Source organism: Nerophis lumbriciformis, linkage group LG26, assembly GCF_033978685.3.
Source record: "Nerophis lumbriciformis linkage group LG26, RoL_Nlum_v2.1, whole genome shotgun sequence".
Lineage (NCBI taxonomy): Eukaryota > Metazoa > Chordata > Actinopteri > Syngnathiformes > Syngnathidae > Nerophis > Nerophis lumbriciformis.
This window is the reverse complement of record NC_084573.2, coordinates 755,001-770,000: the sequence shown is the minus strand read 5'-3', so window position 1 is coordinate 770,000 and position 15,000 is coordinate 755,001. Positions and strand designations below refer to the sequence as shown.

The 15,000-nt window shown below is 35.8% G+C and overlaps 1 protein-coding gene across 1 annotated transcript in view; it reads left to right on the top strand.

Moving 5' to 3' along the window:
* The window catches only part of LOC133624091 (uncharacterized), a 28,046-nt gene that overhangs the window by 5,400 nt on the left and 7,646 nt on the right, over positions 1 to 15,000 (top strand). The window contains exons 4-6 of the mRNA XM_061987706.1: positions 10,448 to 10,525; positions 10,577 to 10,733; positions 13,144 to 13,251. Of these exons, the coding sequence (XP_061843690.1) occupies positions 10,448 to 10,525; positions 10,577 to 10,733; positions 13,144 to 13,251 (343 nt within the window). The remainder of the gene's footprint in view (positions 1 to 10,447; positions 10,526 to 10,576; positions 10,734 to 13,143; positions 13,252 to 15,000) is intronic.

Genomic DNA, 15,000 nt, shown 5'->3' with positions numbered 1-15,000 from the left:
TTTTATTTTATTTTTTTACGTTTTTGACCCTCCGCCCGTTCCGTAGTTTAGGAAAATGTTTTTGAGCCACTGTTTTTTTTTTTACGTTTTTGACCCTCCGTCCGTTCCGTAGTTTAGGAAAATGTTTTTGAGCCACTGTTTTTTTTGTTTGTTTTTTTTTACGTTTTTGACCCTCCGCCCGTTCCGTAGTTTAGGAAAATGTTTTTGAGCCACTGTTTTTTTGTGTTGTTTTTTTACGTTTTTGACCCTCCGCCCGTTCCGTAGTTTAGGAAAATGTTTTTGAGCCACTGTTTATTTTATTTTATTTTTTTACGTTTTTGACCCTCCGCCCGTTCCGTAGTTTAGGAAAATGTTTTTGAGCCACTGTTTTTTTTTTTTTTTTACGTTTTTGACCCTCCGCCCGTTCCGTAGTTTATGAAAATGTTTTTGAGCCACTGTTTTTTGTTGTTTTTTTTTTTACGTTTTTGACCCTCCGCCCGTTCCGTAGTTTATGAAAATGTTTTTGAGCCACTGTTTTTTTTTTTTTTTTTTTTTACGTTTTTGACCCTCCGCCCGTTCCGTAGTTTAGGAAAATGTTTTTGAGCCACTGTTTTTTTTTTTTTTTTTTTTTACGTTTTTGACCCTCCGCCCGTTCCGTAGTTTAGGAAAATGTTTTTGAGCCACTGTTTTTTTTGGGTTTTTTTTTACGTTTTTGACCCTCCGCCCGTTCCGTAGTTTAGGAAAATGTTTTTGAGCCTGTTTTTTTTTTTTTTTTTTTTTACGTTTTTGACCCTCCGCCCGTTCCGTAGTTTATGAAAATGTTTTTGAGCCACTGTTTTTTTTTTTTTACGTTTTTGACCCTCCGCCCGTTCCGTAGTTTAGGAAAATGTTTTTGAGCCACTGTTTTTTTTTTTTTTTTTTTTTTACGTTTTTGACCCTCCGCCCGTTCCGTAGTTTAGGAAAATGTTTTTGAGCCACTGTTTTTTTTTTTTACGTTTTTGACCCTCCGCCCGTTCCGTAGTTTAGGAAAATGTTTTTGAGCCACTGTTTTTTTTTTTTTACGTTTTTGACCCTCCGCCCGTTCCGTAGTTTAGGAAAATGTTTTTGAGCCACTGTTTTTTTTTTTTTTTTTTTTTACGTTTTTGACCCTCCGCCCGTTCCGTAGTTTAGGAAAATGTTTTTGAGCCACTGTTTTTTTTTTTTTTGTTTTTACGTTTTTGACCCTCCGCCCGTTCCGTAGTTTAGGAAAATGTTTTTGAGCCACTGTTTTTTTTTTTTTTTTTTTTACGTTTTTGACCCTCCGCCCGTTCCGTAGTTTAGGAAAATGTTTTTGAGCCACTGTTTTTTTTTTTTTTTTTTTTTTTTACGTTTTTGACCCTCCGCCCGTTCCGTAGTTTAGGAAAATGTTTTTGAGCCTGTTTTTTTTTTTTTTTTTTTTTACGTTTTTGACCCTCCGCCCGTTCCGTAGTTTATGAAAATGTTTTTGAGCCACTGTTTTTTTTTTTTTACGTTTTTGACCCTCCGCCCGTTCCGTAGTTTAGGACAATGTTTTTGAGCCACTGTTTTTTTTTTTTTTTTTTTTTTACGTTTTTGACCCTCCGCCCGTTCCGTAGTTTAGGAAAATGTTTTTGAGCCACTGTTTTTTTTTTTTACGTTTTTGACCCTCCGCCCGTTCCGTAGTTTAGGAAAATGTTTTTGAGCCACTGTTTTTTTTTTTTTACGTTTTTGACCCTCCGCCCGTTCCGTAGTTTAGGAAAATGTTTTTGAGCCACTGTTTTTTTTTTTTTTTTTTTTTTACGTTTTTGACCCTCCGCCCGTTCCGTAGTTTAGGAAAATGTTTTTGAGCCACTGTTTTTTTTTGTTTTGTTTTTACGTTTTTGACCCTCCGCCCGTTCCGTAGTTTAGGAAAATGTTTTTGAGCCACTGTTTTTTTTTTTTTTTTTTTTTTACGTTTTTGACCCTCCGCCCGTTCCGTAGTTTAGGAAAATGTTTTTGAGCCACGTTTTTGTTGTTGTTTTTTTTTACGTTTTTGACCGTCCGCCCGTTCCGTAGTTTAGGAAAATGAGATCCAAAGCCATGACAAGTCGTTCTCCGGATAAGACAATTTTATCTTCCGTTCTCTAATCAACTTGTATCTCAAATCAATGTCCCAAAAAGGAAATGAGCGTATTTCACCTGTATACTGTACACCTGTATACTGTATAAGCCACACCCACTACACTTTAGAACCACACGGATTTTTCCATATATTAGTCGCAGATATAAACGTTGTGAAATGAGTTATTTACACTGAAAGATTCTGCCAATGTTTATTTACATACCTTAATCGGCAGTAAAACGGCTGATCAAACAAAACAGAAGTCTTGGTCGTGGACCCACTAGCTGCGCAAGCTAGCTCTCCAATCCGCCAAACCGACTCAACAACGCCACGGTGAGGTTTTGGCGCATTTTCGGAAATAATACAAAAATAATGCCATAGTAAGTTAATAATACTAAGACACTTGTAAATGTGTTAGCATATTGGCTAATGCTAGTGCATGAAAACACTCACATCACACATGGGACAGTTTATAGCTCGCTAGCATGCTAATGTTAGCATACTAACACTAACTTTTTGAGCTACTTTTGCAATCGTTTACCCCAGCGTCATATAACTTGGAATGCGACAACTTTTAGCATGCTAACATTAGCATGCTATCATTTTCTGCTATTTCTACACTTTTATTTTCTCTTGCGTCTGCAGCCATACCACCTTAAAGCCATATAACTTGGTAGGTGAAACATGCTAACTGTTAGCATCCAAATGTTAGCACAAAGGCTAAGTGTTAGCATTTGAATGTTAACATGCTCACGTTTTAGGCCATCTCTGCGCCCTCCCTGGGCCCCTGGCGTACTTTTAAGATGGCGCCGAGTGTCCGGATCCGTGAGTTTTAAGGTGTGACCGTACAAAATGAGCTACAGAGCAAGCCTTAAATGTTAGCATGCTAACATTCAAATGCTAACATTTAACAAGTTACCATGCTAACAGTTAGTACTTATAAACAGTTTTGGATATATTGTAAAAGTTAACAAACGTTGCTTGGAGTGATGAATGGGTGGTGGTGGTCTACCTCAGGGCAGCTGTGGCTACAAATGTAGCTTACCACCATTATGGGTGAATGTGGACTGAGTGAGTGATGATTCAAGCCCACATTTTTTCACCGATTCAAACCGTTCCAACTTCAAACTGTTCAGCCTAATCAGGGATAGCGGGCTTTCCGTTGACAATTTCCCAAAATTCCCAGATTTCCAGGTTTTCCGGGACATTTTTCCCATCCAAAAAGAAGTGGCCATTTTTCAAACTTCCACCATTTTCAATTTTTTTCAACCCATTCAAACCATTCTACCTTCAACACATTCCACCATTCCGGAAATTCAAACTATCATTTTTTTTAACTTAAAAAAAATTCCAGGATTTTCCAGAATTCCTGCTTTCCAAAGCCCTATTTCCACCCTTTTTTCTGGCAATTACTCCTTCCACATTTTCCAACACATTTCAACTGTTCAACCGTCAAAAAATTCCTCTTCATCAGGACAAAAAAATACTTATTTTTTTTCAAACTGGAAATATTCCTGGTTTTCCCGAAATTCCAGGAATTCCATAATACCATTTCTCATTTTAACATGTTACTACTCAACATTTCTCGACCCATTTGAAAAATTTCAACACCAACCATTTCAACTCATTCAGACCATTCAAGTTTTTTTTTTACCATTTTCAAAAAAATTCCCGTTCCCAAAATTCCCATTTTTTTCTGAAATTTCAATGGGACATTTTTCAAAGTTCCACAACTTCCACATTTTTCATCTGATTCAAACGGTTCCAACTTCAAAATATTCAGCCTATTCAGGAATTGTGTGCTCTACTTCAACAATTCTAAAAGAAATTCCCGGATTTCCCATAATTACTTTAGTTGTTGTTGCATTTTCCCCATTCAAAATGAATTGGCCATTATTCAAACTTCCACATTTCCCACATTTTCAAACCATTCCACCTTCAACACATTCCACCATTCTGGAAATTCAAACTACCCCTTTTCCAAGTTAAAAAAAATTCCAGATTTTCCCGAAATTCCCTAATACCATTTACTACTTCAACATTTCTTGCCCGATTTAAACAATTCCAACACCAACCAATTCATGCTCCTAATCATTTTCAAAAAATGCAGCTTTTCCCAAATTTCCAGGAAGTTCCCATTGTATTTCCAACCTTTCATGACTCCTTTCACATTTTTCAACCCACTTCAAGCGTTCCACTGTCAAAACATTCCTCTTAGTCAGGACAAAAAAACAAGTTGGTTTAAGAACTTGAAAAAATTCCCAGTTTTCCCAAAATTCCGTAATACCATTTTTCAATTAAAAAACTGCTACTTCTTCAACATTTCTTGACTGATTTAAACAATTCCAACACCAACCTATTCAGCTCATTCAGAACATCCATGCTCTTATCATTTTTTTCCACAAATTTCCAGGAAATTCCAATTGAAATGAATGGGACATTTTTCTAAATTGCACAATTCCCACATTTTTCAAGCTATTCAAACCATTCCACCCTTAGCACATTCCAACATACTGGAAATTCAAACTACCCTTTTTCCAAGTTCAAAAAAATTCCAGATTTTCCCGAAATTCCCTAATACCATTTACTACTTCAACATTTCTTGACTGATTTAAACAATTCCAACACCAACCTATTCAGCTCATTCAGAACATCCATGCTCTTATCATTTCCCCCCAAATTTCCAGGAAATTCCCATTGAAATGAATGGGACATTTTTCTAAATTGCACAATTCCCACATTTTTCAAGCTATTCAAACCATTCCACCCTTAGCACATTTCAACATTCTGGAAATTCAAACTACCCTTTTTCCAAGTTAAAAAAAATTCCAGATTTTCCCGAAATTCCCTAATACCATTTACTACTTCAACATTTCTTGCCCGATTTAAACAATTCCAACACCAACCAATTCAGCTCATTCAGGACATTCATGCTCCTAATCATTTTCAAAAAATGCAGCTTTTCCCAAATTTTCAGGAAGTTCCCATTGTATTTCCAACCTTTCATGACTCCTTTCACATTTTTCAACCCACTTCAAGCGTTCCACTGTCAAAACATTCCTCTTAGTCAGGACAAAAAAAACAAGTTGGTTTAAGAACTTGAAAAATTCCCGGTTTTCCCAAAATTCTGTAATACCATTTTTCAATTAAAAAACTGCTACTACTTCAACATTTCTTGACTGATTTAAACAATTCCAACACCAACCTATTCAGCTCATTCAGAACATCCATGCTCTTATCATTTTTTTCCACAAATTTCCAGGAAATTCCAATTGAAATGAATGGGACATTTTTCTAAATTGCACAATTCCCACATTTTTCAAGCTATTTAAACCATTCCACCCTTAGCACATTCCAACATACTGGAAATTCAAACTACCCTTTTTCCAAGTTCAAAAAAATTCCAGATTTTCCCGAAATTCCCTAATACCATTTACTACTTCAACATTTCTTGCCCAGTTTAAACAATTCCAACACCAACCATTTCAGCTCATTCAGGACATTCATGCTCCTAATCATTTTCAAAAAATGCAGCTTTTCCCAAATTTCCAGGAAGTTCCCATTGTATTTCCAACCTTTCATGACTCCTTTCACATTTTTCAACCCACTTCAAGCGTTCCACTGTCAAAACATTCCTCTTAGTCAGGACAAAAAAAACAAGTTGGTTTAAGAACTTGAAAAAATTCCCAGTTTTCACAAAATTCCGTAATACCATTTTTCAATTAAAAAACTGCTACTACTTCAACATTTCTTGACTGATTTAAACAATTCCAACACCAACCAATTCAGCTCATTCAGAACATCCATGCTCTTATCATTTTCCCCCCCAAATTTCCAGGAAATTCCAATTGAAATGAATGGGACATTTTTCTAAATTGCACAATTCCCACATTTTTCAAGCTATTCAAACCATTCCACCTTCAACACATTCCACCATTCTGGAAATTCAAACCACCCCTTTTCCAAGTTCAAAAAAATTCCAGATTTTCCCGAAATTCCCTAATACCATTTACTACTTCAACATTTCTTGCCCGATTTAAACAATTCCAACACCAACCAATTCAGCTCATTCAGGACATTCATGCTCCTAATCATTTTCAAAAATGCAGCTTTTCCCAAATTTCCAGGAAGTTCCCATTGTATTTCCAACCTTTCATGACTCCTTTCACATTTTTCAACGCACTTCAAGCGTTCCACTGTCAAAACATTCCTCTTAGTCAGGACAAAAAAACAAGTTGGTTTAAGAACTTGAAAAAATTCCCAGTTTTCCCAAAATTCCGTAATACCATTTTTCAATTAAAAAACTGCTACTACTTCAACATTTCTTGACTGATTTAAACGATTCCAACACCAACCTATTCAGCTCATTCAGAACATCCATGCTCTTATCATTTCCCCCCAAATTTCCAGGAAATTCCAATTGAAATGAATGGGACATTTTTCTAAATTGCACAATTCCCACATTTTTCAAGCTATTCAAACCATTCCACCTTCAACACATTCCACCATTCTGGAAATTCAAACTACCCCTTTTTCAAGTTAAAAAAAATTCCAGATTTTCCCGAAATTCCCTAATACCATTTACTACTTCAACATTTCTTGCCCGATTTAAACAATTCCAACACCAACCAATTCAGCTCATTCAGGACTTTCATGCTCCTAATCATTTTCAAAAAAATGCAGCTTTTCCCAAATTTCCAGGAAGTTCCCATTGTATTTCCAACCTTTCATGACTTCACATTTTTCAACCCACTTCAAGCGTTCCACTGTCAAAACATTCCTCTTAGTCAGGACAAAAAAACAAGTTGGTTTAAGAACTTGAAAAAATTCCCAGTTTTCCCAAAATTCCGTAATACCATTTTTCAATTAGAAAACTGCTACTACTTCAACATTTCTTGACTGATTTAAACAATTCCAACACCAACCTATTCAGCTCATTCAGAACATCCATGCTCTTATTATTTCCCCCCAAATTTCCAGGAAATTCCAATTGAAATGAATGGGACATTTTTCTAAATTGCACAATACCCACATTTTTCAAACTATTCAAACCATTCCACCTTCAACACATTCCACCATTCTGGAAATTCAAACTACCCTTTTTCCAAGTTCAAAAAAATTCCAGATTTTCCCAAAATTCCCTAATACCATTTACTACTTCAACATTTCTTGCCCGATTTAAACAATTCCAACACCAACCAATTCATGCTCCTAATCTTTTTCAAAAAATCCCGCTTTTCCCAAAATCCCCAAATTTCCAGGAAGTTCCCTTTGAAATGAATGGGGACATTTTTCCAGGTTGCACATTTCCCACATTTTTCAACCTATTCAAACCATTCCACCTTCAACACATTCCACTCATCCTGGAAATTCAAAAAACAATTTTTCCACGTTCAACAAATTTCCAGGAACTCTTGTTTTTTTTCTAACAGTATTTCCAACCTTTTTCAGTGCGACGACTCCTTTCACATTTTTCAACCCACTTCAAGCGTTCCACTGTCAAAACATTCCTCTTAGTCAGGACAAAAAAACAAGTTGGTTTAAGAACTTGAAAAATTCCCGGTTTTCCCAAAATTCCGTAATACCATTTTTCAAATAAAAAACTGCTACTACTTCAACATTTCTTGACTGATTTAAACAATTCCAACACCAACCTATTCAGCTCATTCAGGACATCCATGCTCTTATCATTTCCCCCCAAATTTCCAGGAAATTCCAATTGAAATGAATGGGACATTTTTCTAAATTGCACAATTCCCACATTTTTCAAGCTATTCAAACCATTCCACCTTCAACACATTCCACCATTCTGGAAATTCAAACTACCCCTTTTCCAAATTAAAAAAAATTCCAGATTTTCCCGAAATTCCCTTATACCATTTACTACTTCAACATTTCTTGCCCGATTTAAACAATTCCAACACCAACCAATTCAGCTCATTCAGGACATTCATGCTCCTAATCATTTTCAAAAATGCAGCTTTTCCCAAATTTCCAGGAAGTTCCCATTGTATTTCCAACCTTTCATGACTTCACATTTTTCAACCCACTTCAAGCGTTCCACTGTCAAAACATTCCTCTTAGTCAGGACAAAAAAACAAGTTGGTTTAAGAACTTGAAAAAATTCCCAGTTTTCCCAAAATTCCGTAATACCATTTTTCAATTAGAAAACTGCTACTACTTCAACATTTCTTGACTGATTTAAACAATTCCAACACCAACCTATTCAGCTCATTCAGAACATCCATGCTCTTATCATTTCCCCCCAAATTTCCAGGAAATTCCAATTGAAATGAATGGGACATTTTTCTAAATTGCACAATTCCCACATTTTTCAAGCTATTCAAACCATTCCACCTTCAACACATTCCACCATTCTGGAAATTCAAACTACCCTTTTCCCAAGTTAAAAAAAATTCCAGATTTTCCCGAAATTCCCTAATACCATTTACTACTACAACATTTCTTGCCCGATTTAAACAATTCCAACACCAACCAATTCAGCTCATTCAGGACATTCATGCCCCTAATCATTTTCAAAAAATGCAGCTTTTCCCAAATTTCCAGGAAGTTCCCATTGAAATGAATGGGCCATTTTTCCAAGTTGCACAATTCCCACATTTTTCATCCTATTCAAACCATTCCACCTTCAACACATTCCACTCATCCTGGAAATTCAAACAACCATTTTTCCACGTTCAACAAATTTCCAGGAACTCCTGTTTTTTTTTCTAACAGTATTTCCAACCTTTTTCAGTGCGATGACTCCTTTCACATTTTTCAACCCACTTCCATTCCTCTTAGTCAGGACAAAAAAACAAGTTGGTTTAAGAACTTGAAAAAATTCCCAGTTTTCCCAAAATTCCGTAATACCATTTTTCAATTAAAAAACTGCTACTACTTCAACATTTCTTGACTGATTTAAACAATTCCAACACCAACCTATTCAGCTCATTCAGAACATCCATGCTCTTATCATTTCCCCCCAAATTTCCAGGAAATTCCAATTGAAATGAATGGGACATTTTTCTAAATTGCACAATTCCCACATTTTTCAAGCTATTCAAACCATTCCACCTTCAACACATTCCACCATTCTGGAAATTTAAACTACCCCTTTTCCAAGTTAAAAAAAATTCCAGATTTTCCCGAAATTCCCTAATACCATTTACTACTTCAACATTTCTTGCCCGATTTAAACAATTCCAACACCAACCAATTCAGCTCATTCAGGACATTCATGCTCCTAATCATTTTCAAAAAATGCAGCTTTTCCCAAATTTCCAGGAAGTTCCCATTGTATTTCCAACCTTTCATGACTCCTTTCACATTTTTCAACCCACTTCAAGCGTTCCACTGTCAAAACATTCCTCTTAGTCAGGACAAAAAAACAAGTTGGTTTAAGAACTTGAAAAAATTCCCAGTTTTCCCAAAATTCCGTAATACCATTTTTCAATTAAAAAACTGCTACTACTTCAACATTTCTTGACTGATTTAAACAATTCCAACACCAACCTATTCAGCTCATTCAGAACATCCATGCTCTTATCATTTCCCCCCAAATTTCCAGGAAATTCCAATTGAAATGAATGGGACATTTTTCTAAATTGCACAATTCCCACATTTTTCAAGCTATTCAAACCATTCCACCTTCAACACATTCCACCATTCTGGAAATTCAAACTACCCCTTTTCCAAGTTAAAAAAAATTCCAGATTTTCCCGAAATTCCCTAATACCATTTACTACTTCAACATTTCTTGCCCGATTTAAACAATTCCAACACCAACCAATTCATGCTCCTAATCATTTTCAAAAAATCCCGCTTTTCCCAAAATTCCCAAATTTCCAGGAAGTTCCCATTGAAATGAATGGGGACATTTTTCCAGGTTGCACAATTCCCACATTTTTCAACCTATTCAAACCATTCTACCTTTAACACATTCAACTCATCCTGGAAATTCAAACAACCATTTTTCCACATTCAACACATTTCCAGGAATTTCTAGGTTTTTTTCTAACAACACTCATCCTGGACATTCTAACTAACACTTTCCCAAGTTCCAAACCAAATTCCCGTTTTTCCTGGAAATTCAAGCTATTCAAACTATTCTTCCATTCATACTACATTCTGTCAGCATTTCACTTTGGAACATTCACACATCATTTAGTTATTATTCGTTTTTTAAACATGTTTCATAAGAATTTTTCCATTTATTTTGTACTTTAATATTGAAAATATTCAGGTTTTCCTTGCAAGATGCTTTCGAGGCTCCAGTTTGAACCTGGTGCTTCTTATCTAGTCATTTCTATGAGGGTTAGGGTTTTGTTGACATATTGTGTTAGCTAATGTGTGTCTTTACGGGCGTAGAAACGGCGAGGTGATGTGCGGGTTGCCGTCCTCCGCCACCATCTCCTTTGACCTGCCCAGCGGCGCGGCGCAGAGCATGTAAGTAGCGGGAGTGGCGGGGAGGAAGTGGTCTGCTCACCAAGCACACAGGTGTTACAGCGGCCACGCCCAGCCGGAAGGGGAGCGGCCGTACATCAAGAAGCCGCCAAACGCCTTCATGCTGTTCAGGAAGGAGCAGAGCCCCAACGTGGTGGCGCAGTTCAACATCACCAACTCTGCTGCCGTCAACAAGATCCTGGGGAAGATGGTAAGTCATATTTAGTCAACAAGATTCTGGGGAAGATGGTAAGTCATATTTAGTCCACAAGATCCTGGGGAAGATGGTAAGTCATATTTAGTCCACAAGATCCTGGGGAAGATGGTAAGTCATATTTAGTCAACAAGATTCTGGGGAAGATGGTAAGTCATATTTAGTCCACAAGATCCTGGGGAAGATGGTAAGTCATATTTAGTCCACAAGATCCTGGGGAAGATGGTAAGTCATATTTAGTCAACAAGATCCTGGGGAAGATGGTAAGTCATATTTAGTCCACAAGATCCTGGAGAAGATGGTAAGTCATATTTAGTCCACAAGATCCTGGGGAAGATGGTAAGTCATATTTAGTCCACAAGATCCTGGGGAAGATGGTAAGTCATATTTAGTCCACAAGATCCTGGGGAAGATGGTAAGTCATTGTTACGTTCCCTGATGGCTCAGCGTCTAGGGACTATAGGGGAACGCAACATAAAAGTGTATAAACCAAATGAGTTGTAAAAAAGACACCGAAGCCAAGAATTGAAAACAAAAACTAGTGTTATTGAAAAGTACCCAATGGGGGGGGGGGGTTACAACAAGACACAACACTAGCCTAGCTTGGGAATACAGGTGCTGTCAAAGAAATGAACAAAACATACCAAAATACACCTCTAGAAAAGAAAAGGTAAGCTGACTAACTGAAGCTATTTAATTAGCACAAACCAAAAAAACCTACCTATCTACTCTAGCCAAAGAGGGGGTCCAAAACATACAAGGGTGACAGCCACCACTAAGCCTGGTGTCTCTATACACAAACAAATCCTACGTGTGTAGTGTATAGAGGCCTCTGTCTAACCTTTCCCAAGACTAGGCTACAGATACTTACAAAAGTTCAAAGGTCAAGAAAAATGAAGACAAAAAAAAACAACAGGTGGCACAAGTGTAGCAAAAAGCTTAACAAAAATGATTACCAAACAAGATAGCGCCAAAGACAAAGTAACGTCTCTCAAAGTTCCACACAGCATGTCAGAAAAAGAATCCACCCTGATCCAGTGGTGAGCAGGTGATTTTAAACAGGCTGGGAGGATGAATGGTGGTCCGGGATTGGCTGGCTGATTAACAGGTGAAACGAGGAGCAGCTGGGATTAGGAACCGGTTGATTGGCAGCAGAGGCAGTTAATGAGTGTGACCTGTACAAATAAATAGAAGAAGAAACACAAAACAAACAAACCACCACTACGTGGAACGTAACAGTCATATTTAGTCCACAAGATCCTGGAGAAGATGGTAAGTCATATTTAGTCCACAAGATCCTGGGGAAGATGGTAAGTCATATTTAGTCCACAAGATCCTGGGGAAGATGGTAAGTCATATTTATAGTCCACAAGGGACGATGGTAAGTCATATTTAGTCCACAAGATCCTGGGGAAGATGGTAAGTCATATTTAGTCCACAAGATCCCGGGGAAGATGGTAAGTCCTATTTAGTCCACAAGGGAAGATGGTAAGTCATATTTAGTCCACAAGATCCTGGGGAAGATGGTAAGTCATATTTAGTCCACAAGATCCTGGGGAAGATGGTAAGTCATATTTAGTCCACAAGGGAAGATGGTAAGTCATATTTAGTGCACAAGATCCTGGGGAAGATGGTAAGTCATATTTAGTCCACAAGGGACGATGGTAAGTCATATTTAGTCCACAAGATCATGGGGAAGATGGTAAGTCATATTTAGTCAACAAGATCCTGGGGAAGATGGTAAGTCATATTTAGTCCACAAGATCCTGGGGAAGATGGTAAGTCATATTTAGTCCACAAGATCCTGGGGAAGATGGTAAGTCATATTTAGTCCACAAGGGAAGATGGTAAGTCATATTTAGTCCACAAGATCCTGGGGAAGATGGTAAGTCATATTTAGTCCACAAGATCCTGGGGAAGATGGTAAGTCATATTTAGTCCACAAGATCCTGGGGAAGATGGTAAGTCATATTTAGTCCACAAGATCCTGGGGAAGATGGTAAGTCATATTTAGTCCACAAGGGAAGATGGTAAGTCATATTTAGTCCACAAGATCCTGGGGAAGATGGTAAGTCATATTTAGTCCACAAGGGAAGATGGTAAGTCATATTTAGTCCACAAGATCCTGGGGAAGATGGTAAGTCATATTTAGTCTACAAGGGAAGATGGTAAGTCATATTTAGTCCACAAGATCCTGGGGAAGATGGTAAGTCATATTTAGTCCACAAGGGAAGATGGTAAGTCATATTTAGTCTACAAGATCCTGGGGAAGATGATAAGTCATATTTAGTCCACAAGATCCTGGGGAAGATGGTAAGTCATATTTAGTCCACAAGATCCTGGGGAAGATGGTAAGTCATATATTGAAGAGTAACTTGCCACACGGTCACACCACACGTGTCCACAGTGGAAGTCTCTGCCCAAGAAGCTGCAGGCCAAGTACTACCAGCAGGCCGAGGAGCACAAAGTCCTGCACAGCCTGCAACACCCGGACTGGTCCTGCACAGAAAACTATGTGAGTCTGCTATTTCACTCTGGAACACATCATTCAGTTCTCAGCTCGGCAACTGGAATATAGTCCACAAGGTCGGATGAAGGCCGAATAGTTGGATAACAAATAATATCAACACACAATAATAGCAACACATAATAATATCAACACATAATAATATCAACACATAATAATATCAACACATAATAATATCAACACATAATAATATCAACACATAATAATATCAACACATAATAATATCAACACATAATAATATCAACGCATAATAATATCAACACATAATAACATCAACACATAATAATATCAACACATAATAATATCAACACATAATAATATCAACACACAATAATATCAACACATAATAATATCAACACATAAATATCAACACATAATAATATCAACACATAATAATATCAACACATAATAATATCAACACATAATAATAGCAACACATAATAATATCAACACATAATAACATCAACACATAATAATATCAACACATAATAATATCAACACATAATAATATCAACACATAATAATATCAACACATAATAATATCAACACATAATAATATCAACACATAATAATATCAACACACAATAATATCAACACACAATAATATCAACACACAATAATATCAACACACAATAATATCAACACATAATAATATCAACACATAATAATATCAACACGCAATAATAGCAACACATAATAATATCAACACATAATAATATCAACACATAATAATATCAACACACAATAATATCAACACGCAATAATATCAACACATAATAATATCAACACATAATAATATCAACACATAATAATATCAACACATAATAATATCAACACATAATATTATCAACACATAATAATATCAACACACAATAATATCAACACATAATAATATCAACACATAATAATATCAACACACAATAATATCAACACGCAATAATATCAACACATAATAATATCAACACATAATAATATCAACACATAATAATATCAACACATAATAATATCAACACACAATAATATCAACACGCAATAATATCAACACACAATAATATCAACACATAATAATATCAACACATAATAATATCAACACATAATAATATCAACACATAATAATATCAACACACAATAATATCAACACACAATAATATCAACACACAATAATATCAACACATAATAATATCAACACATAATAATATCAACACATAATAATATCAACACATAATAATATCAACACATAATAATATCAACACGCAATAATAGCAACACATAATAACATCAACACATAATAACATCAACACATAATAATATCAACACACAATAATATCAACACACAATAATATCAACACATAATAATATCAACACATAATAATATCAACACATAATAATATCAACACATAATAATATCAACACATAAATATCAACACATAATAATATCAACACATAATAATATCAACACATAAATATCAACACATAATAATATCAACACATAATAATATCAACACACAATAATATCAACACACAATAATATCAACACACAATAATATCAACACACAATAATATCAACACATAATAATATCAACACATAATAATATCAACACGCAATAATAGCAACACATAATAATATCAACACATAATAATATCAACACATAATAATATCAACACACAATAATATCAACACGCAATAATATCAACACATAATAATATCAACACATAATAATATCAACACATAATAAT